The sequence below is a fragment of the Bos indicus x Bos taurus genome, chromosome 3 (assembly GCF_003369695.1).
Source record: "Bos indicus x Bos taurus breed Angus x Brahman F1 hybrid chromosome 3, Bos_hybrid_MaternalHap_v2.0, whole genome shotgun sequence".
NCBI lineage: Eukaryota > Metazoa > Chordata > Mammalia > Artiodactyla > Bovidae > Bos > Bos indicus x Bos taurus.
Genome location: NC_040078.1, coordinates 40,012,663 through 40,036,307, shown reverse-complemented (window position 1 = coordinate 40,036,307; position 23,645 = coordinate 40,012,663). Strand labels below are relative to the sequence as shown.

At 32.4% G+C, this 23,645-nt stretch overlaps 1 protein-coding gene across 3 annotated transcripts in view; it reads left to right on the top strand.

Moving 5' to 3' along the window:
• Positions 1-22,869, top strand: part of RNPC3 (RNA binding region (RNP1, RRM) containing 3) — a 28,063-nt gene extending 5,194 nt beyond the window's left edge. The window contains exons 3-16 of one of the 3 annotated variants that reach the window (XR_003510283.1): positions 1,649-1,767; positions 2,650-2,733; positions 3,157-3,268; positions 4,328-4,396; positions 6,472-6,614; positions 9,448-9,573; positions 12,228-12,379; positions 14,303-14,464; positions 15,514-15,608; positions 15,696-15,754; positions 18,943-19,075; positions 19,715-19,787; positions 20,790-21,492; positions 22,281-22,869. Coding sequence is in view for 2 of the 3 variants with exons in the window: in XM_027536363.1 (XP_027392164.1) it covers positions 1,649-1,767; positions 2,650-2,733; positions 3,157-3,268; positions 4,328-4,396; positions 6,472-6,614; positions 9,448-9,573; positions 12,228-12,379; positions 14,303-14,464; positions 15,514-15,608; positions 15,696-15,754; positions 18,943-19,075; positions 19,715-19,774 (1,314 nt within the window). In the remaining variant the exon portion in view is untranslated. Of the gene's footprint in view, positions 1-1,648; positions 1,768-2,649; positions 2,734-3,156; positions 3,269-4,327; positions 4,397-6,471; positions 6,615-9,447; positions 9,574-12,227; positions 12,380-14,302; positions 14,465-15,513; positions 15,609-15,695; positions 15,755-18,942; positions 19,076-19,714; positions 19,788-20,789 lie in introns of all 3 variants that reach the window. The other 2 variants (XM_027536363.1, XM_027536362.1) reach the window with 2 other exon arrangements.
• Positions 22,870-23,645: the final 776 nt, after the last annotated feature.

Below are 23,645 nucleotides of genomic sequence, written 5' to 3'. Positions count from 1 at the left end.
GTAAATGAAAGAAGGGAGTTGCCATTGAAAGTTTCCAGATGGGAAACATTTGAGGTGAGGGTGGGGAGAGAAGATTCAATTCCTGGAGTGTTAATTTTAAAATGTTTAAAATTAAGAGAAGCTATCCAGTAGTTTGGAAATATGTTCCTTGACTTAAGGACAGAGATTTTGACTGAAATTATAAGTTGGGAAATTATCAGCGTAGAGACAGTCTTTAAATTTAGGGTACTGGATTAGATCCAAATATAGATCTCTGGAGTATACCAACATTAAGAGTTCAAGACAGCATAAATAAACCAAAGTGATTGAGGAGTAAAACACAATAACGTGGAAGAAAACTGTAGGGAAGTTATAATGTCTAGGGAAGTTATAATGTCTAGACTCCAAGTGAAGAACATGTATAAAAAAAAGAGTGATTGTGTTAAATACTATAAAATGAAGATTGAGAGTTGACCATTGGTGTGGCAGTACAGAATTTGTTTGTGACAGGCAGTGTCAGTGGACTGATTAAGGCATAAACCTGATTGGAGTGAGTTTGAAACTGGATGGGAGAGGAATTTTAGATAGAGGGCATAGATGTTCCTCGAGGAGCTTTACTGTAAGAGTAATTTAAGGGGAGGGAGGGGGAAGGGGGGAATAGTGGTAAGTGGGATCTATTAATGAGGAAAAAATACTTTGTAGGATGGGAGAAATCAGATTGTGTTTGTATGCTGTTGGGGACAATCCCGTAGAGGACAGAAAATTAGCAATGTAGGTAGGAACACACCCTGTACAGTTCCAGAAAGAAGAAGAGGGGCTGGGATTTAGTGTACAAGTGAAGTGAAGTGAAGTTGCTCAGTCGCGTCTGACTCTGTGATCCCATGGAATGTAGCCTAGTAGGCTCCTCCATCCATGGAATTTTCCAGGCAAGAGTACTGGCGTGGATTGCCATTTCCTTCGCCAGGGGATCTTCCTGATTCAGGGATTGAACCCAGGTCTCTCACATTGCAGACAGTCACTTTACTGTCTGAGCTACCAGGGAAGCATATACAACAAGTCAACTAGATTTAAATAAGAACATAGATCGTTGATATGTGATAACAGATAGAAGGTAGAATATGTGGATTCAGAAGATGGTAGATGAGAAATTATGGTTTGGAATCCGAAATTCTCATTTTGTAGCTTCAGTTTTCTTAAAGTAGGAAGCGATATCCAAGGCTAAAAGAATGGGACAGGACTATCATGAAGTTAAGGAAGAAGGAAATAGTGCAAAATATTATCTTAGAGATTGGTAGAAAAAAATGAACTGAGAATGTAGTATGTAACTGGTTGGCTTCATTAGAGGTTGCCCTCGGATTTGTGATTGTGATTGTGAATTTAAAGTGAGACCAGCCCAGTTCATTATGTTTGTTTTTCTAAACATTTTCTGCTGCATTAGCACAGGAAAAGTTGGATTTAACCAGATCTTAGTTTTGCTAAGCGATTGGAAGTGATTGCCTAATGAGTAATGAAGGCTTGGCAGCCTGACATTAGAAATGGGTGAAAAATAGCCAAGGAAATGTTATCAGCATTAACAAAAAAAGTGTATAAATTACTTTATATGTGGTCTGTAACAGATAACTTAGGTACAGTTATTAATTATTTTACTCTTTTGTTCTTCCAACTGAAGGCATTGACAAGACTTCATCAACTGAAACTTTTGGGTCATACTTTAGTTGTTGAATTTGCAAAAGAGCAAGATCGAGTTCATTCACCATGTCCCTCTTTGGGCACTGAAAAAAAGAAAAGGTATGTAGATAGGTTTTCCTAGCCTTTTAAAAGTTTATTATTATTTTTTTAATTTATTAAAAAATTTTTTTAAATTACTAATTTTTTTAAAGAGTTGTATCGCTCTTGGATTATTTTCAGACTAACAAGTAAATAATCTGAAACAGTAAATGATTGTATCTCTCTACTAAATCTAGTACTTGAAAGCAATACATTTGTTTGTTCCTAATTATGCATTCGTAACCTGAGTATTGATTTAATATTAGGACTTAACCAGTGTGAAATGAAAAGAGAGTAGGTGAAAGCGTTCAACTATTAAGTGGAGGGAAGGTAACTAGTATAAAGTCCTAATATATAGCAAGGTATCATTAATAGGCACAGCCTTGATTCCTAGCTGTAATTCTTTGTAGCTATATAACCTTTATAAATTGCTTTACACCAGTGGTTCTCATAGTACAGTCCCTGCACCAGCTGCATCATCTAGAATCTTGACTGAAGGAAAGATTGTTCGTCCTTAACCTAGTCGTACTGAATCAGAAATTTGGGTTGTTGGGGGTGGTGAGGAGGATGGGCCCCAGCTGTCTGATTTTTAAGAAACCCTTGCTGATGGACATTAAAGACATTTGTGTGCCACTATTTTATACCTGTGAACTTCAATTTTGGTGGGTGAGGGCTGTCAGTAAGATTCATCATACCATCTTCGTGTCATTGCTATGAAGAATAAATGAAAACGTGGCTTGCCTTATATCTGGAATTAGTTTTCTTTTTCATTGGTATTTACTTAATAGCTGAAAATTGTACTTTCGCAGCTATTTTTATAATGCTGTGTTTGAAAAGATAGTGTCATTTTTGTCATTCTGTTTCTTCTATAGATAACATCAATTTTGATTCCATATTTCTTAGGTCTGATGATCCTGTGGAAGATGATAAAGAAAAGAAAGAACTTGATTGTTTAACCATAGAAAATGGAATTGCACCAAACCATGGGTTAGCATTTTTGTTTGTATTTCATTGTGTCTTTTGCTTTTATTTTGGATAGGTAGGTTTGTGTGTGGGGTTATGTGTGTGTGTGTGTGTTGTCAAGATATTTTTAAAGGATATTTTAGTATATATAATGAAGATTTTTAGTGTGTTGATTAAACATATAGAGCATTAAGAGTTTGTCACTGAATTTGGTTCCATTAAAATGTTCAAAGTTGTAAGATAAGCTCTGAAAAGAAATGCTATATTCTATAATACAGAGAGAAGGCAACTTGCTGTTTAAATGTAATCATTTAGATCTTTTAGGAACAGAGTACTCTTAGATTTACTGAATCATTTGAGCAATTTGTATGTTATTAGGTTACCTAAAATAAGTTATTGATATGAATCTTACTAAAACACAATAAGCATTTTAAGTATTTTTTTTAGGCTGACTTTTCCTCTAAATTCATGCCTCAAGTATATGTACCCACCACCTTCAAGTACAATCCTAGCAAATATAGTAAATGCTTTGGCAAGTGTGCCGAAGTTCTATGTGCAGGTAAGTAGAATAAACATTTCTCAAAGTAAATACTTTCTCATACTTTTTAAAAAATAGTTGTATTAATCAGACTAATTCCTATAAGGGTGATAATATTACAGAATTTTAAAGATGCCTTAGATTGGGCTGTTATAGCTAAGTACCATGATCTGGGCGGTTTTTAAATAATAGAAAATTATTTTTCACAGTCTGGAGGTTGGAAGTTGTATATCAGTGTGCCGGTAGAGTCAGGTTCTGGTGAGGGCCCTCTTCTGGGTGGAAGATGGCCATTTTCTCTTTGTAACCTCATGTAACTGAAAGAGCGTGAGAGAGCTCTCAGTTGTGCTTTTTATAAGGTACACTAATCCCATTTATGGGAGTTCTACCCTTATGACCTAATAACTTCCCCAAAGCCTCATGTCTTAATACCATACCATTACATGTTAGGATTTAACATATGAATTTTTGAGAGGGACATAAACATTCAGTCCATTGCAGAAAGTATTGAAAAAATAACTACATTCAAGTAAGGGTTTTTATAAACTATAGTGTAAAAATACTATGTTTAGTATTAATACTAATAAGCATAAGCTAATTTGGGAAATGTAATTTCTGGTAATTCTTCATTACTTTAGCATATGCTTTTTCCTTTCTTAGAGGAAAAGATGTAGAGGATCCCTCAATAAATGCTTAGAAATATTGACAATAAAAGATACTTTTAAGTACAAAATATAGATGATGATTTTCTTTATTTTTCTCTATGTTTCATAATTCGCAATAATCAAGGAAAAAAACACTTTAGTAAATTTCACATTGTAAGAATATGACATTTTTAATAATGAGAATAATGGTATTTTGTACAATTGATAAATATTTTAGGAAGGTTGATCTTCTAAGATATACCAGTGCCTGAGATATACCAGTTTAGCCCTTTCCTGGTATTATAAAGGCAAGAGGTGATCCTTCCTTTGCACTAAATTAATCACTAGTATTATTGCAGAGTTTTTAAGTACACTATCAGATGTGAGTTGAATCATGATTTTTCTATTTGATTTCACATGTTTTATCCCTTTTATTAAGGTGCTTCATCTTATGAATAAAATGAATTTGCCCACACCTTTTGGACCAATTACTACCCGGCCTCCCATGGTAAGAAAGCTTTTGGAATTTTCAACATTCAAAATTTCGCTTCTTGTGGTGAGATTATTGAGGCTAAATTTTACAAATGTTGTGCCAGTGATCTCTAACGTGTATTGAAAATGAAGAACAAATACAAAGTTAACGTAATAATAGTCCTGTGGAGAACTGAAAGTGGGAAAAAGCCAGAACTTTTTTTTTTTTTTAATTTTTTCTTACTTGGCCATGCTGTGCAGCATGTGGTATCTTAGTTCTTTGATCAGAAATTGAACCTATGACTCCTGCAGTGGAATCGTGGAATCCTAACCACTGAACAGCCAGTGAATTCCCCAGAATATTAAAGTAATGTTTTTGGTAATAGAGGCCATCATTTCTCTTAGGGTTATTCAGTCCTTTGATCTAGAACATTGTGCTATCCTACAAAATAGTAACATTTAACAAGCTGAATTGCCTAAAATTTCCATTTTTCTGGTTTTATTGCTAGTAAGTTACATTTGCAGAAAAACGGTTGATAATTTTTTTTATTAGAATTTACTATGCAAATCTATCGATACTTTTGTTGGTAGGTTATGTCTGCTCTTCAGTAATTTTAGTAGTTTTATTATTTTGCTGTAATACTCAGTACTTCATTGTTGGTTTTTTTTTTTTTTTAATTAATTGGAGTATAGTTTACAGTGTTGTATTTCAGGTGTGCAGTCACACCTAAATCAGTTATATTAATACATATAGGTATGCTGCTAAGTCACTTCAGTCGTGTCTGACTCTGTGTGACCCCATAGACGGCAGCCCACCAGGCTTCCCTGTCCCTGGGATTCTCCAGGCAAGAACACTGAAGTGGGTTGCCATTTCCTTCTCTGATGCATGAAAGTGAAAAGTGAAAGTGAAGTCACTCAGTCGTATCCGACTTTTAGCGACCCCATGGACTGCAGCCTACCAGGCTCCTCCATCCATGGGATTTTCCAGGCAAGAGTACTGGAGTGGGGTGCCATTGCCTTCTCCGACATATACGTATAGCCACTCTTTTTTAGATTCTTTTCCCTATATAGACCATTGTAGATTATTGAGTGGTTTCCTATGCTATACAGTAGGTTCTTATGTATATTATGTATAGTAGTATGTATATGTCAATCCCAATCTCCCAATTTATCCCTCCCTCACTTCCCACCTGGTAATCATAAGTTTGTTCAGATTCATGAGTGATTCTTAAGTCATGTTGTAACTCTTTTATTTCTGTTTTCTAAATAAGTTCATTGTACCATTTTTTTAGATTCCATGTATAAGCAATATTATATGATATTTGTCTTTCTCTGACTTAACTTCATTTAGTAAGACAGTTTCTAGGTCATCTGTGTCACTGCAAGTGACATTGCTTCATTCTCTTTAATGGCTGAGTAATATTCCATTGTATATATGTCCCTTTAGTACTTTTTTAGATAACAGCAATGAGAAATTATTTTAGAAGGCTAACAAATTGAAAATTTGCTTTTGTATTGTGCATTGATTGCTTTTCTAATGTGTATATTAGCTTCATAATTTTTCTTTGTAACTCCAAAACCTCAATGCCTGGCATGTTGCGAGGATAATAGTTAAAATTACACTAGCTGCTGTTAACAAAGCTCAAATCTTAGTCACTTAACACAATTCAGATTATCTCTTGCTTGTGCCAGGTTCATTCCAAAAGTAGGGCAGAATGGTGTTCTTTCCTGAGTTACTAAAAAGATCCAAGTTAATCTGCACTATGTGCATTCCCTGGTTGGTGAGGATGTTACTGTGCAGCCTGCAGATAAAGAAACGAGAGAATTTTATGTGTGGGAAGTCTCTGTGCTTACCTTTTCATTGACTAAAACTCGGGTGAAATCTAACTGCAAGGGAAGTTTGGAAATTTAGTCCAGCTAGGTGCCAAGGCAGAAGAAACAAGTTTTGTGATCGACTAAAGTCTACTAAGGCAAGTGTTCCATCAATATATGTTGAATGTGTAAAAGAAAATCATGAGGAATAGAGAAATGTGAGAATCATGTACCTGAATGGAAATAGTTTTCTATTCATAAACATCATAGATTACCATAGTATTTTTTGTTTTTACTTAGTATGAGGACTATATGCCATTACATGCACCTCTTCCACCTACATCTCCTCAGCCACCAGAGGAACCTCCTTTGCCAGATGAGGATGAGGAATTATCTAGTAAAGAATCAGAATATGAAAGCAGTGATGATGAAGACCGTCAAAGGTATGTAATGTCAGATATTTGTGTAGATTCTAATAAACATAGAATATATGAATGAGATTCTCTTACTCTTCATAAATTTTGCATATAGTTCTTCCTAATTCAGGGTCTTTAGCATTTGTCCATTCCCAGCTCCCCATCATACTATAGATTAAGGCCTGAGACTAGAAATCAAGACCTAAGGAAAAATTTTTGCATGATGAGTAATTTTTTTGATTGATCATGGTATAAAGTTGATCATTGTTTTTTATTGATTCTGTATTTGAGAACTTGCCCACTTGTTACAGTTTATTTATAACTTCAACATCAGTAATTGCAGTGCTTTTACGGTCTTCTAGCAGACATGGGCATGTACGGAATGGTGAAAAATTTGAGTCATTTGATATGCACATCACTCATGAGGTAGAACAAAGTGACATTCTGTCTTCTTGTTTCAGCTTATACTATAAATAAGGGTCTTTTTCGCCATGCTTTTCACATTTTTGTGCTGTTTGTTGTTGGTTTTGCTGTTTAAAATGCCCCCAAGTGTAGTGTTGAAGTGCTGTCTAGGGTTTCCAAAATCAAGAAGGCTGTGATGTGTTTTATGGAGAAAATTCTGTGTGTTAGATAAACTTTGTTCAGGCCTGAGTTATAGTGCTGTTGACTATGAGTTCAGTGTTATTGAATCAAAAATATATATTAAATAAGATGTTCTTAAAAGTAAACAAACATAAAACGAGGTGTGTAATGATCAGTTGATGAAATGTGAGCACGTGCTTGCAGGAACCTAATCCAGAATTTCCTTTAGGGACAGTGATTGATTATTCACTAATTCAGTGTTTGCGAAGGCTTTACAGAACAAAGTTAGGTTGTATTTCTGTTTTGTCAGTTTACTTCCCTGGAATTTATTTACTTCAAAGTAATTTCTAGAGCAACTTTATAGAATTTTATACAAGAATATTCACAATAAAATTACTGCAAACGAATTATTCTTTTATTGGTTGTTCTTGACGATCTACATATATTTTATTTAAAGCTTCTGGCAAAGAGCAATAAGTTGTTAATAATGTTCAGCAAAGCCTAAAATAGAAATTGCTAAACATTTTCTGTAAAGAGCCAGAGTTCTGTTGTAGTGGGAAAGCACCAGTGGATGATACCTAAATGAATGGATGTTGCTATCTTCCAATAAAACTTTCTATTTAAAAATGAACAGACAATGACTAGATTTGGTCCTTTGGCTGTGTTTTGTCAACCCTAGCCTTGAAGACCTGTATAGGCAAATGGTGAGAATCATAGATACACACAGAAGCCACCAGATACAGAGGGAGTGTTTTAACAGGAGTCAGAATCCAAGCAGAGAATCTAGGCACCGTATACAAGTAATCAGCAGCAATTTGACTGTTATTGAAGCAACATCCACTTGTATAGTGTGGCTCCTTATACATTCTCTTTCTAGGGAGAGAGTTAAAAGTCAAAGCTTAGGTGGGGTTAAAACTACCAAAATGGGAGTTAATAGATCATCTGTCTTGAATAGAAATATTTTTAAGGCTGGCAGCTTTTGATAGACTAATTTGTTGCTAAATAAAGAACAAGAAGTATTACAGTGGATTAATTAACCTCTGTAAATTTTATTTTCTTTATGAAAACAATGATAATAATGAGAAATGTTTTATAGGCTGGCCACAACTGTTTTCGTTTTATTTGAATTTCTATTTAGGGATGTAGTGAGGAAGTCTGCAACTAATTCATCTCAAGTCATGAGAACAAAGCCTTTGAATGAACTAAGCTCTGGTTTCATGCTTCTCTGTTATCTTTTGGAAATATTATAAAACATGCTACTATATATTTATCAGCAAATATTTATTGATTACATAAAATATGCCTTGCACTGTTGTAGAGGCTTAGTATACTTTTGGAGAGCAATTTATGAATATAGATATATGTTTCATATAACTGGATTTATTCATAAAATTTTTGTTAAACCATGGTTTTTAAGAGGCTTTAAAAATTTGTAGCATATGTTTTCATTTTTTTCTTGCTTATGGAAAAAGGGTTTAATACTTATTTTAACTCTTCTTAACTACATTTTATTGTGCTTGTTTTCAAATTTCACAAATTTAACTCTGGAGAAGTAGAGCTGTGACTAATGGTTTTGAACTTGCTTTGTGGAAACATTGTATCTGATCCTGTGGAAGAGCCAATAAAGACTAGAGAAGATCTATTCTAAATATTCATAATCATAATGGAGATAAGTTATATACAAAGTATCAGTTGTCGCCCTTTGGTTGATTAAGCTACTTTAGAGTATAATATTTGAAAACTGTGTTTTCAGGAACAGTGTAAGTTATCTTGTTTATATAAGGATGCTTTCCAACAATTATGCACAAAATATTTTAAAATTAAGTGTTTAAGTCTAGGTTTTCTTTAATAATTAGAATATTAATCAAAATAATTTTACTGTGTTTGTAAGATCTGTTGACTATCTGTCAAGGCAAGAGCAGTAAAGTTACATAGATTTTATTTAGTGTATCTTGTTTAACTTTTTGACACAAAGTTCAGTCATTTATTTGGGGAACTAATAATTTTCGTAATAAAACATATCTTTAAAACTTGACAAGTTGCAATTAAGTAAATTCCCAGTTCCTTCAGGCTAAGATGAAAATTGATCAAGGAGATTCATAACTTGAGCTTTTGTCAAATGAATTATATCTTAAATTATGACTTAGAAATTCTACTTAAGCCATACAAATCATTTTATAATTTATAAGCTCAAATAAAAATTTAAGCTTAACAAAAACAGTGGTAAATAACTGGGCTTTTACATAAATCTTTTTTACTCTTCTTTCCGCTAATGTAGAATGACCAAACTAATGGAACTGGCAAATCTTCAGCCCAAAAGACCAAAACCAATAAAGCAGCGCCATGTAAGAAAAAAGAGAAAAATAAAGGATATGTTGAATATACCATCATCTGCTTCACACAGGTAGTTTTGTTTTAGATTATACGATAAGAGTTCTTTATATAATTTGTTTAATTGCTTCACTGAAATCATTTCTCATTCTGACTTCTATCAGTGCATTTCGTTTACCAATGATTTCTTATTTGCCAAATTCACAAGTATCCCTAATTTTCTCAAAGTTGACCAGCATTTGATACTATTGACTATGCCAGGTTTCAAAACTGTCCACCTTTAATTTTTTTGTTTCTCATATTTAACTCCGTCTCTTCCTCTTTTTCTTCCTACTTTTTTCTTTTATGACTTTCACTGACTCCCTTACTTGCTTTTTAAGTATTGGATTCCATATATTCCTGTCTGTAGTCATTTTCTATTCATATATTTTTACTTCTTGTTAATATCATTAATTTTTATGATTCACCAGTTGTAACTGATAGATTCCAAATCTCCATCTCTAGATTTAAACTCCTGAGTTTTATTTCCAGTTTCCTGTTTGTATACTCAGTGTCTTGTATGCACTTAAGGTAGTATTCAAAGCAAAATTAATGTACTTTCATTATGTCTTTCTCTTCCTGTACTGACAGTTTTGATAATGGCATCACCAGTGTGCTTATATGAAAGTTTGTTAGTTTTTCCTAACTTCACTACCTGATATCAAACATTTTTTTGCTTCAGAGTACCCTCGCAGGTAAAAGTTCACATGGCTTAGCACACAGGACCCACCTTTAAATATTTATTAAATGTGTGATAAGTTCTATGCTAAATATTGTGGGGTTTGGAGCATGCTTCCAAAGCTCAGTGCTGTCTTTTCAAACAGTGAGTTAATAGTCTTATGGGCAGGTAAAACATACGCACAGATGACTGTTGTATTATCAATTATAATATTAAATGATATAACAAGATGTAACTGAGAATGAAAGATTGTGAGAAAGGAGAAGTCACAGCCAGTTAAGAAATCTGGAAAGACTTTAAGACAGAGGAGACAATTTGAGCTGGGCTTGAAGGACGAGAGGCAAAAATGAGTCAGGGAAGAGAGATGCAGTTTGAATAAAATAGTACATTTCCAGAGGTAAGGCAGTTTGGTGCGTAGGAATAGAAATGATGAAAGGGAAAGCTAGAAGGATGTGGAGATACCTGCCTTAAATGTTATGTAATGATATTTGAATACATTGAAGGAGCTGTTTTAATACATTAAAAAATTAAAAATTTCTCTCAGATTTTATCATCTTATAGTAAGCTTTCAGGAAATATACTGATGTGGGGTGATGATCAGGGCAATGCATATGAAAGAATTTTATTAGATATAAATTAACTTCCCAGTATGTCTTAAACTTTGTGTTAGAATAGAGAAATTGCCAATGTAATAGTGTTTATTACTGTGTATTTTGTTTGAAATATATTATCCCTTTTGACTGATTATCTGACATTTTGCATTAACAAATTTTTTTTTTTGAAATTATGGTAGAAATTATTAGCCTGTTTGCCATGGATTTCTGTGTACTTAAATATCTTAATCAATGAAAATTGCCATTAATTGCAGTTTTAATTCTGTTCAGCTTTTCTACAAGGTAAATTTCCTTTGAACTTGTAAGTAACTTCATAAATTGAGAAAAGTTTGTTAAAATGATGTTTTTACATTTTTCAAGGAATGGGTCTTTAATCTTTGGATTTTTTAGAATTATTTTCTCATGTTAAGTGTACATAATATGATGCATATTTCCCACCTATGTATGTTTTGACACCACAGTCCCGTGCTTTTAATCCCTATAACAGCACCAAACAATTAAAAACTAATATAGTTGACCCTTAAACAACATGGGTTTTAACTGTGTGGGTCCACTTGTATGCAGATTTTTTCAGTAAATACTACAGTACTACATGATCTGAGATTGGTTAAGTCCATGGATATGGATCCATGAATACAGAGGAACCATGGATATGGAAGGCTGACGAAGTTACATACATACAGGTTTTTGACTGCTGGGGTCAGGGCCCTTAACTTCTTGAGTTGTTCAAAGGTCAGCTGTAATGTGAACCAATTAAATTTTCCAGTGACTACATTAAAAGGTGAAATTAATTTTAATAATGTATTTTATTTAACCAGTTATACCTGAACTGTTATTTCAAAATACAATTAATATAAAACATTGAAATGTTTTACATTTCTTTTTTTCCACACAAAGTTGTCAAACTCTGGTGTATATTTTGTACTTAGAACATAAGTACAGATTAGAACATAAGCAAGATTTCAAGTGCTTATTAGCCACATGTGGCTTATGGCTACTCCATTGGCCAGCATAGATTTATTATATGTAGTATATAGAATACAGTGCATAAAATGCTTACATTACACACAGAATGAACTTTTTTGCATATTGGCCAATATCCTGACGTTTAGAATCAGTAGTCCTAAAGTTCTATCTCTTGTCATTTACTGACTGACTTTATGCAATTATTTAACATCCTTTAACCTCAAACTCCTTACCTGTCTAAACTGAGAATTTAATAATATCCATATGAGAATAGTTGTTAGGATTTTTGAAGCATTAAATGTAAGTTACTTTGTTCAGTGCCTCTAGTGTGTTTTATTAGCTTTTTAAATTTAAAGTTAATATGAAATTATGTTTTTCTCAAAATTTTGTTTGCAATTACAAAGTAATGCTATCATTGTTTATAAACAGCAGTTTACATCCAGTGTTGTTACCTTCGGATGTATTTGACCAACCACAACCTGTAGGTAATAAAAAAATTGAATTCCATATATCTACTGACATGCAAGCTGCATTTAAGAAAGATTTAGAAAAGCAACAGAATTGTGAAGAAGAAAATAGTGGTAAGCATATTCTAGTTCTTTAACATGCTATGTAAAAATTTTTCTCAGTCAGTTTTTTGTATTAGAATTAAATTTTATATGCTTCTGTTTTTAGTATTTGTGAGTATATTTAAAATGTGCAATTAGATCTTCCTTAGTGTCATGGAATACTATTCATTTTAAACTTTTTAAGTAAAACTAAAATTGGTGCTAAATGTGTTACCTTTTATTAGTAATGAACTCTAGGGTGAAATTTAGTCTGGTTTTTCCTGATGTTTACTTACCCCAAAAATATAAATGTTTCTTGTATTGAATTATTTTTCATTGCTTACTAAATGTGTGATGCTCTGTGGTTTTATTAGTACAGTTGAATTACTGGTTAGGAAAACAAGCTGTGAAATCTTTAGTAGATTTCATGTAATTTTTTTTTAATCCAAAAGACACGGAAGGTTGTTAAACAAAATACCATTCTTTAGTTTAAAGATAATATACTGATATTACAGATTTCTTTCCTGCTTATTTTAAACATTATTTTGATATTATACTACAATGGCATTTCTTTATTCTTTTAATTTTTAAATTTTAGAAATAATACCAACCTATAGAAAATATAATCAGAACAGAAGCCTGTGAAATTTTAAAAAGTTAACACCTCAAACCCCACTTTTCCCTATTTGACTTCTTAGAGATAAGCATTGTTAGTAATTTGATATGAAGATAGTCCTTCCAGATCTCATCCTATGCTTGTGTATAAACATTTTATTTTCTCTTTTTTTTTTTTTTTTAATAATCATCATAGGTTACTTTTTGAGGCTGCATTACACTCCATGATAGAGTTATGTCAATATTTCAATCAAACTCTAATGATTGAAGTTGAGGTTTTCATTTTATTATTACAGAAATTCTGATATGTACATTTTTGTACATATATCTTTAAAAGCCCTTGTATGAATATAGGGTAGAGTTCTAGTAAGTATTGCAGATGTACTGAATGAATAACTAGTTTTAAGTCTTGTCTCTCTGATGGTAGTGAGAACACGTTGCCTTTACAGATAACTCTTTTTTTTTTTCTTTCAGTGTCTGTATTTGATGGCTAGTGACCCTTTGATGCAAATTTCTATTTTTTAAGCATAATTTACTCAAAGACTTAGACCTTATTGAGGGGTGTGGCAGTCATCCCATTCTGCATCACTGTAGAGTAATGGTGAATAAACAATGAAAACAGTTCTAAAGGCTCTTTTCTTCCTGATGCCTTCAGGCCATAAAAGATCTCTTGGAACAGTAGTTTTTCTACATTAGGAGACTTTTAAGATCCTAAATGTGGCATGCAAATGTGGGATGTTTGCATCATTTTCATAGCTTTGTTAAGGTTTTGTTTGCCTTTTTAGGTAGTATAACTGGGAATTTTTATACTGCATGTTTAATCCTGTTCTTCCCAACCCTCTACCCCAAATCAGTTTAACTTTCACTGAAGCTAAAATTCATGTTTTCTGAATGAAATTCATTATATTGCTATGTTGTGAATTTAAAATTTATAATGATTTTAATTTTCTTAATTGAGTAAGTGTGCAAATACATATTTTTCTTGACTTCTTGTAGGACCACCAGTATTGACCTTTGTGTTTTTTTTTTTTTTTTTGGTGGGGAGAAGTATAATGGATGGATTTTTTTTTTTTTAGTATCCTCAAATGGAAGTGTCTTATTTTATGATTTTCATGTTATAGTGACAGAGTTGAATAGTCATGATAGAAACCATATGGCCTGCAAAACCTAAAATATTTACTGTTTGAACCTTTATAGAAAAAGTTTGCTCACCCGTTTCAAAGTGTTGAGAAAAACACCAAAGAGGTTTAGTGCTAGAAGATACCTTAAAAATTAAAAATGGAAAAGAAAAACTATTTTGAAGGGAAGATTTTTAATGGCTAATGTCAATGTTAACTCTAGATTTACCTGCTACTGAAGCTGATGCATCTAATATAGGATTTGGAAAAATCTTTCCCCAACCAAATTTGAACATCACAGAGGAGATTAAAGATGACTCTGATGAAATGCCATCAGAATGTATTTCTAGAAGGGAGTTGGAAAAGGGCAGAATTTCTCGAGAAGGTAATTGCATGAAATAAACCAGAACTTACTATTTTACATTTCTTTGGCCCTTCAGAAGCAAAATAAATCTCTTCATGTTATTTACCTTAACTAAAGCATGTACTTCAAGACATATCTTCAGTTAAATGTTTTTAATCATTACTTTTGGTTTTTAGTGCTCATACTTTTATAGGGAAGAAACTATCAAAGTATCGCTCAATACAATGTTCCCAAAGTATATTTGTTTGGAAGAATGTTTTCATTTTTGAGACTTTTATATGACATCTTAAGTCAGTGTGACCAACAGTTTGGAATTCTGTATTCAAGATACAGTTGATAGACCATCACAATACTGTGTCTGAGATGTATGCAAAGCAGTTGTTTGTCTAAAAATATAGTTTTAACTCTTTCGTAATTAAAAGCTTGTGTTTATGAATTTTATATCCTAATATGATAGTTTTTTTTACTTCTAATGGATTTTTTCCTATTTTAGTATATCTTAAAATATTTAGGGGTTTTAGATTGACATGTGACACATAATATTTTCATAATAATTGGAAACTGACTCAAATAGCATTTTTGCTTAAACATCTAGTTGTCAGGAACACATTTCAGAGACTGAATAGAAATAGCTAAATAGAGATTCAGAGCCCACAGTTTGTCTGAAATACTTGATAATTACATTTTGAGTAATTTATTTTACATTTGACTATACTGGTTTCTGGTACTTAGGGAGATTGACTTTAATCAGAAAATAACACAGATGTTTGATAGCATCTTTATTTGCTTCAGTCTTTCAAATAAATTAAAATTAAGCTTTAATAAAAATATTTTGTGGATACATTTTAGTAATTTTAGATGCCTGATATTTTTTAACATCACTTTAGATTCTTAATGGGTATTTTTATACCATTAGTAACATTGTCATTAATTTCTATGATTTTAACATTTTCTTAATGCTTATTTTGTCTATTTAGCAGTTATATTTGATTTCTGTTAAAGTTTTTCTTCAAAAAATTGATGAAGCTGTCTTAATTTTGTATCCTTGTCTTGCTTTGTTTTTATGTAAGAAATGGAAACACTTTCAGTTTTTAGAAGTTACGAACCTGGTGAACCAAACTGTAGAATTTATGTAAAGAATTTAGCTAAACATGTTCAGGAAAAGGTAAGTTGAAATTTATAAATTGGTTTTATTATTTTGCATGTTTTCCCCTGGTTTTCCTTATTAGTCTTTTCTTTGTTGAAATTCTAGGACCTTAAATTTATTTTTGGAAGATATGTTGACTTTTCATCAGAAACCCAACGGATAATGTAAGTGGCATGTATATTCTCAAATTTTGTTTTGTTTTTAATCTGTTAGAAATTAACCCTTTTTAAATATCATTTTCCCTTTAGTGATTAAAATTATATGAAGAAATTGTTCATACCTATTGCATAATTAATCTTTTAGACATCTAGATCAGGATTCAGCAAATTTCTTTTTAAATGAACAGTAAAAATTTAATATTTTTATATTAAAATATTACAGTGTCTGTTGCAACTACTCAGTTTTGTCTTTGTAGCATGAAAGCAGCTGTAAACAATACATAAATGAATATTAATGACTGAGTTCCAGTAAAACATTTATAGAAACAGGCTTCATCATAAATTCTAGACTTCTTTCCTAACCCTAAAGCAGTGGTCCTCAAACTTTAACCTGTCTAAGAGTTTAGTAAAACCATTTCCTTGGCTCATCCTAGAAAGTTTGGTTTTCTAAACTGAGATAGGATGGATGAATTGGTGTTTCTAAAAAGCCTGTGGATAATGCCACAGCTGCTGGTCCAAAGATTAGATTTTGAAAACTAGTGTTTTAATGACTAAACCAGCAGTATATGGTACTAAAGCCAAGTGTTTTAGATTCTTCCTGTAGTGGCAGCTTCTCTCTCAGTTGGAAAGACTTCCATTTTATGAGTGCAAAAGAGAAGGATATGATTGTAAATGATTTAAAAGGTAATGTTTGAAGTTAGAATTTCATTCTTTGAAATTTTATAATTAGTTAAGTCTAAAATATGTATGACCTTGGCCATATAAATTGGAAGTAAAAATTAGAAAATGTAAGGAGGGAGACTCTTGAATGGAAGTTAGATAGAAAGTGACTAATTAATGTAAAATTAATATTTTAAAATCTTAACCCGGGCAATATACTTCTTTATATAAGCATGCACTGTATTTTAAAAATGTCCATTTATACTCATTAGTGGCAGATACCTCTTTTTATTGGGATACCAAAAGTTTATTTTGCTGGACGTGCAAAATGGTAACCCTTGTTCCTGTTGTTGCTTTTGTATAAGTGGGAAAAATTTTAAAATATATACATTTGTGTGTGTGTGTATGTAAATGTATGTATGTCACACACAAATGTATTGTGTTATTGTGTGTGCCGAAAAACATCTATTTCTGCTTTATTGACTATGCCAAAGCCTTTGACTGTGTGGATCACAATAAACTTTGGAAAATTCTGGAAGAGATGGGAATACCAGACCACCTGATCTGCCTCTTGAGAAATTTGTATGCAGGTCAGGAAGCAACAGTTAGAACTGGACATGGAACAACAGACTGGTTCCAAATTGGAAAAGGAGTACGTCAAGGCTGTATATTGTCACCCTGCTTCTTTAACTTCAGTGCAGAGTACATCATGAGAAACGCTGGACTGGAAGAAGCACAAGCTGGAATCAAGATTGCCGGGAGAAATATCAATAACCTCAGATATGCAGATGACATCACCCTTATGGCAGAAAGTGAAGAGGAATTAAAAAGCCTCTTGATGAAAGTGAAAGTGGAGAGTGAAAAAGTTGGCTTAAAGCTCAACATTCAGAAAACGAAGATCATGGCATCCGGTCCCACCACTTCATGGGAAATAGATGGGGGAACAGTGGAAACAGTGTCAGACTTTATTTTTGGGGGCTCCAAAATCACTGCAGATGGTGACTGCAGCCATGAAATTAAAAGACGCTTACTCCTTGGAAGGAAAATTATGGCCAACCTAGATAGCATATTCAAAAGCAGAGACATTACTTTGCCAACAGAGGTTCGTCTAGTCAAGGCTATGGTTTTTCCTGTGGTCATGTATGGATGTGAGAGTTGGACTGTGAAGAAGGCTGAGTGCCAAAGAATTGATGCTTTTGAACTGCGGTATTGGAGAAGACTCTTGAGAGTCCCTTGGACTGCAAGGAGATCCAACCAGTCCATTCTGAAGGAGATCAGCCCTGGGATTTCTTTGGAAGGAATGATGCTAAAGCTGAAACTCCAGTACTTTGGCCACCTCATGACAAGAGTTGACTCATTGGAAAAGACTCTGATGCTGGGAGGGATTGAGGGCAGGAGAAGGGGATGACAGAGGATGAGATGGCTAGATGGCATCACTGACTCGATGGACGTGAGTCTGAGTGAACTCCGGGAATTGGTGATGGACAGGGAGGCCTGGCGTGCTGCGATTCATGGGGTCGCAAAGAGTCAGACATGACTGAGTGACTGATCTGATCTGATACATATATATATATATATATGTATGTATATATATGTATATGCGCATGTGTGTGTGTATATATATATGTGTGTGTGTGTATGTACACACCATGTTTATGCATCCTTTCTATTTCCAGTATTGCCTCCCATTAGCATTTGAGAGGAAAAATAATTCTGTATTGAGAAACTGTACACATCAAAATGATAAATTAATAATTGTTTCCTGTGGGACTAGTCTTGTGAATTTTTTAGAAAAAAATTTAACTGCACATTTTGATTCTTAAAATTTCTTTATATGCTTTTGCTAGTCTCATAGACTAAATGCTAGGCAGTATTTTAGTTGTAAATTATAGTCTGTTTTTTAAGTAGTTTATAGTTTCCTCCCCTGAAATATGGACAGGAGAATACACTGTGGAATAATAGAGTAACTTGGAATGCAAAATCTGGTTTGTATTTTTGGCCCTAACTTTAGCTATCGGTATAACACTGAAGAATTCACTCAATCTCTGTACACATTGTCTGTAAAATGGTAATTTTTGACTAGGTGATCGATAAGGTCCCTTTCTCTTCTGAAATTCCATGTTACTTTTCTATAGTTTCTGTCAACCCTTTTATTCTTGGTTGTATAGTTGTTTTTGTCACTTGAGTAAACAGTATTAAATTGGCTGCATAAAACTTTTAAAAAAGAGAGATGAAAGAAAAACTTACTTACTTTTATAGTTGCAAGTATATATGATTTTTTAAAATCATATATACTTTTATGATAGTTAAAAAATGATAAGAACATCATCAAACTTATATTACCTACTTATGAAAACAATTTTAAAACAGAATATAAAATATAATTTTAGAATGCCTAAATAATGTGCTAATCAGATAGTAGAGTCATTTTTATTCTGAAATAGCAGAATTTTAACTTAACACATTCTCATTCACTTTATCAGAATTCTTTGACATTCTTTAAGTCAAAACATTATTTCTTCCTTGACTTCTAGGTTTGATATACGCTTGATGAAAGAAGGTCGCATGAAAGGACAAGCTTTCATTGGCCTTCCAAATGAAAAAGCAGCGGCAAAAGCGTTAAAGGAAGCTAATGGATATGTTCTTTTTGGAAAACCTATGGTGGTTGTATCCTTCAAATTAGTTGGTTCCAGATTGAGTTTATAGCAGTAAGGGTATAGTTGAAACTAATTTTTATATTATGCTTTGGAAATCTCAACAGCTTGCATTCCAGCTTTGAATATTCAGTTATAATATTTATAATACAAACATTTGAGTCAGATGACAATGTTATTTAGATTTTTATTGGAAAATAAGCATAATGAGGCTATTAAAATCCAGCCAAGTCTAAACATTTTATTTAATACTTAAAATATATATACTTGCTAAACCAAAGATAGTACAGTATCATTTTATTGTATTGTAATTCATATTTATGTTTAAGAATTTTAATAACAATATATCATTGATTAGCCATCGTGCTTTCTGCAGTTAATGCAATTTCAAACTAGAAATTAGTGGGATAAATGAAGGAGCAGAGGTATAGGTGTAAAAAATGACTATAAAAGAAAGGGAAAATTTTTTACTTCTCCCCCAGGTCATAGACAAGTAGGAGGCAGTCAAGAAATACTGACGAATGACTTGAGTAGGAAGACAAATAGAGAAATTAAAAACTCTGCTCCTACCCTACATTAGGATGTTCTTGATAATTCTTTAGAAAAGATTCCTTTCATGTTTGTGAAGTTAACCTTAATTTTTAAATATTAGCAATTTGCTCGATCTGCTAGACCAAAACAAGATTCTAAAGAAGGAAAAAGAAAGTGTTAAAAATTAGTTAAAGGTAAGTGTGGCGATAACATACTAAAAGGACAAGACTTTCTTGAGAGAAAATTAAGAAAGGATAACAGCCTGAGTAATGTTTTTAAAGGATGCATCACTCTGACTGTCTAACTATGCTGTTAATTTTCATTAAACTTCACAATTATGCAATAAAGTTCATTTGTATGTAAAAAATTAAATTTGGAGAGAATGAATTTTATAAGAGCAATGTATCTTTATTATTCTTAATTTACTTTCTTTTCTTAGAAAAAAAGAGTACTTCTTAAATTTTAACGTGTATTATAATCACCTAGAGAACCTGATAAAACACAGATTATGGGGTTTCCTCTAACCCCTACACAGAATTTCTGATTCAGTAGGTCTGCAAGGGTGTTTGGCTTTGGGTAATCAATTTTCCTAGTTTTCCGGTGAATAAGAGATTTTCTAGGATACTGGACTTTTTAATGCTAACACTGGGAAGATGTCTGCCAAGTCAGGACAAATTGGTTACCCTTGGTGGGACCTGAGAATTTGCATTGCTAATTACTAATTGTCCTCCTCACAGAAATATGTCCATATTTTTTGGAATGAAGTATTTCAGCTTTAAAATAAGTAATTTTAATTCATAATTAAATAATTTCATAATTAAAAAGTGGTAAAATGAAGCACTTTATGTTAATGTTGATTTAAGAAAGATGAGTGGAACTATATTCATTTTGTTTTAAATCTTTCTGCTTTAGAATAATGAAGAACATGAATAAATGGGCCAAAATTATTGATGGTTAAGCTGAAAAAATTATATAAAGAAAGTTTTGCTAATGTTTATTCCTTTTGGGAAGCACCTTGAATATTTGAATTTTGTAATAAAGTATCTATACTGATATAGTCAGACAGATGTCTTACAAATACTTTAGAAGAACAGATGAAAATAAACCATTTTCTATGTGTTTAAAAAAAATTACTTGTAAATTTAACATGAAATATGAGAAAAAAAATTAAACTACATTCTGCTGTTCTTCTTTAGAAGCATCCCTGCGTAAATACTGCTGTAATACTGTCATACAAAGTGTATCCTTTCTTGTCGTATCCTTTTGGGGCAGTGTTTTTTTATTTTCATAGAAGTGTTTTGTCTCTCCCCAACCCACTGATCCAGCTTATGCAATAATTTTTCTTTTTAACAATGTACTGAAATTAAGTATTTCTAAATTATCTGTGTTGATTGAATAGATCTTTTATGTGGTTTTTAGATTTGTTGCTGAATTTTCTGTGCTATCCTTTAGGTTATATAGTTTTTCCAGAGAAAGTTAGTGAATCAGGTCAACTTATTTACGTGGAGAATGGATACATTTGTTTTAACACAGATTTTATTCTTGCTTCTTCTATTTATGTATTTTCTAATTCAGTAACATAAATGCTTTCTCTTTCATGATACATGTGGTTTAGGCATTCTGTATAACCTATTATAAAATTTGGGGAAAAGGGTTTTTCCCCCCTATAAAAAGTACATGTGTTGAAATTTTAAATAACTGAATTTCAGTGTGAATTCCAAATAAGAGTAGCAGACATCTGAGGTTTTATTATTGAAATCTCCTTTGAGATAGCAACTAGAAGTATCTTTTTTCCCTTTCTTTTTCGAAACAAAAGGGTTAAGAAAAGAGTAACAGAGAGGAGAAGACATAAAGTTGACTCAGGGTAGCACAATAAGTGGAAAGAAACAGTTCTGGAAGGTATGTAAGTGGTTTCCAGACCTGTTGATAATCAGAACTGCCCAAATAGTGGTTCTCAATTTTGGCTGCATATTAGAATGACTTGCAGAACTTAAAAAAACTAAAGAAAAATAATAAAGTAAAAAGGGTTTCTTCCCAGAGTTTTGTTTTAATTGGCCTGGATTTCTGCATGGATATCAATATTTTCAAACCTCACAGAGTATTGGTTCTAATGTGCAACCAAGATTGAGAACCACTGAGGAAGGATTTTTATATGTTAAGATTCCTGGACTCTATCCTAGAACTGATAGATAAGAATCTCTGGAATCAGGACCAAGAATCTAATTTTCCCTTATTCTAAGGACTGACCAATTTGAATACTGCTTTGTTAGATTAAACTGATTACATGGATCCAAGATATCACCCTAGCCATCTAAACTTTTCTTAGTAGGAAAATACAGCATTGGAGTCTTTACATCCCTTTTCTTACTAATCCTACTAATAGTAGGATTTTCTTACTAAATCCTACTAATAGTACAATGAAAACAATGCAAAATTCTGTTAATCATTATCATTCAAAGATACAAAAAGCAGGAGATACTGAAATTGCTGTTGCTTTTTTCTCTTGACACAGTAAATATTTGATTTTTTAATGTTATAAATCAGTTTACGTGCTGTTAGATAATTAAAATTTTGTTGCACTGACATGATTCACTAATTTTCCAAATATAAATGTTCTAGCTTTTAGTTATTTTAGAACTAGTGAACTGTTCAATAATCATTTTTAATGAATTTTTATGGTGTTTTAGGTTCCTTTTATCTCTCAAGTACTTTCCACCTTTGTGGAGATGAAATTGACCACCTGGACTATGGAACTGTGCGTAATAGCTTTTAAAGTGTATTTAAAAATTAAATCTATATGCATTTAAATCAGTTTATTAGAGATCTATCACATGTATTTTAATCATCTTCCTCATATAATAAATTATTTTCTTTCCAATTAAAATAATGATCTTAATTTTTCTTTGTTATTTATATGTTGAGGAAAGTATAATTTGATAATTACATAAATTTTTTATCAAGTAATTTTATAATACTAAATATAAATTTTCTTTTATGGTTACAAATATTGCCCTTTTTCATTCTTACTTGTATACTGATGCACTTAATACTTTTTTTTTAATAGTAATCTTATTTTTTGTAGTTATTCTCAGAGTAGTTTTACTTGGTTGAGTTTTGATGATTTTGATGTTGTTGTTTTGATTTTGTTTTTTCTCTTAAGTGGTGGGGGATTTTTCACAGGTTAGGGAATTTGTATACTTGCCCTAACAGGTTTTCATTGTTGTGTCTCCCAGTGTATCAGAATGTCACTCAATAAATTTTTCCTATATAAAATTATTCTGTTCCCTTAGTAAAATTAATTTCAGCTGTATGTTAAGTAGGAAACATTGATATGTTTTATTGAATTTGTTCTGATTGATACTCTTCTGTGAGTATGTAGTAACAGTTTTACCTTAGAGCCACTTAGATCTTTGTTGGAATGATATTGTGTATCACAGCTTCTTCCCTTTTACTCATAGCTTTGTGAAGTAAGGTAAGTGAAAAGTTTAAAGGTAGGAAATAGAAGAATGGGATTTGAACCCTGGAACAATCTAATATTTAGATGTCAAGTGGTAAGAAAATGTAACTAAGAGTAGGTAAACCCAAATGAAAAAAGAAGCCCAGCTAGGAAGGAGTGATTAAATATGTTAGGTCTGTTGATGATGTAAGAAAGATGAGTTCCAAAGACAACTGTTAAGGAGTCTTGCTTTCTGAGGGAATAGTGAAATGGGTTGTTAATACAGGGGGATATAGTATCAAGAAGGTTTTGTTTTTATTTGCTAAAGATTGAAAATATAGCCGATTTGTATGGTGAAATGTAGTAGAGAAAAAACAGAGACATGATACAGGAGTGAGAGGAATGTCACTGGAACCATAGTTATGGTGTATAAATAGAAGAGTTAGTTTTAAAGATGGGTGTGTAAACAGCTCATTAATAGCAGTGGAAGGAAGGACAGATTATAAAGATCTAGATATTTGCAGTTTGGTATAGCTAATGGGAGCATATAAAATTTTTGTTGTATTTTCTCAGTAAATAGTAAGCAAGGTCATAAAGTAGAGGGAAGAACTCTTGG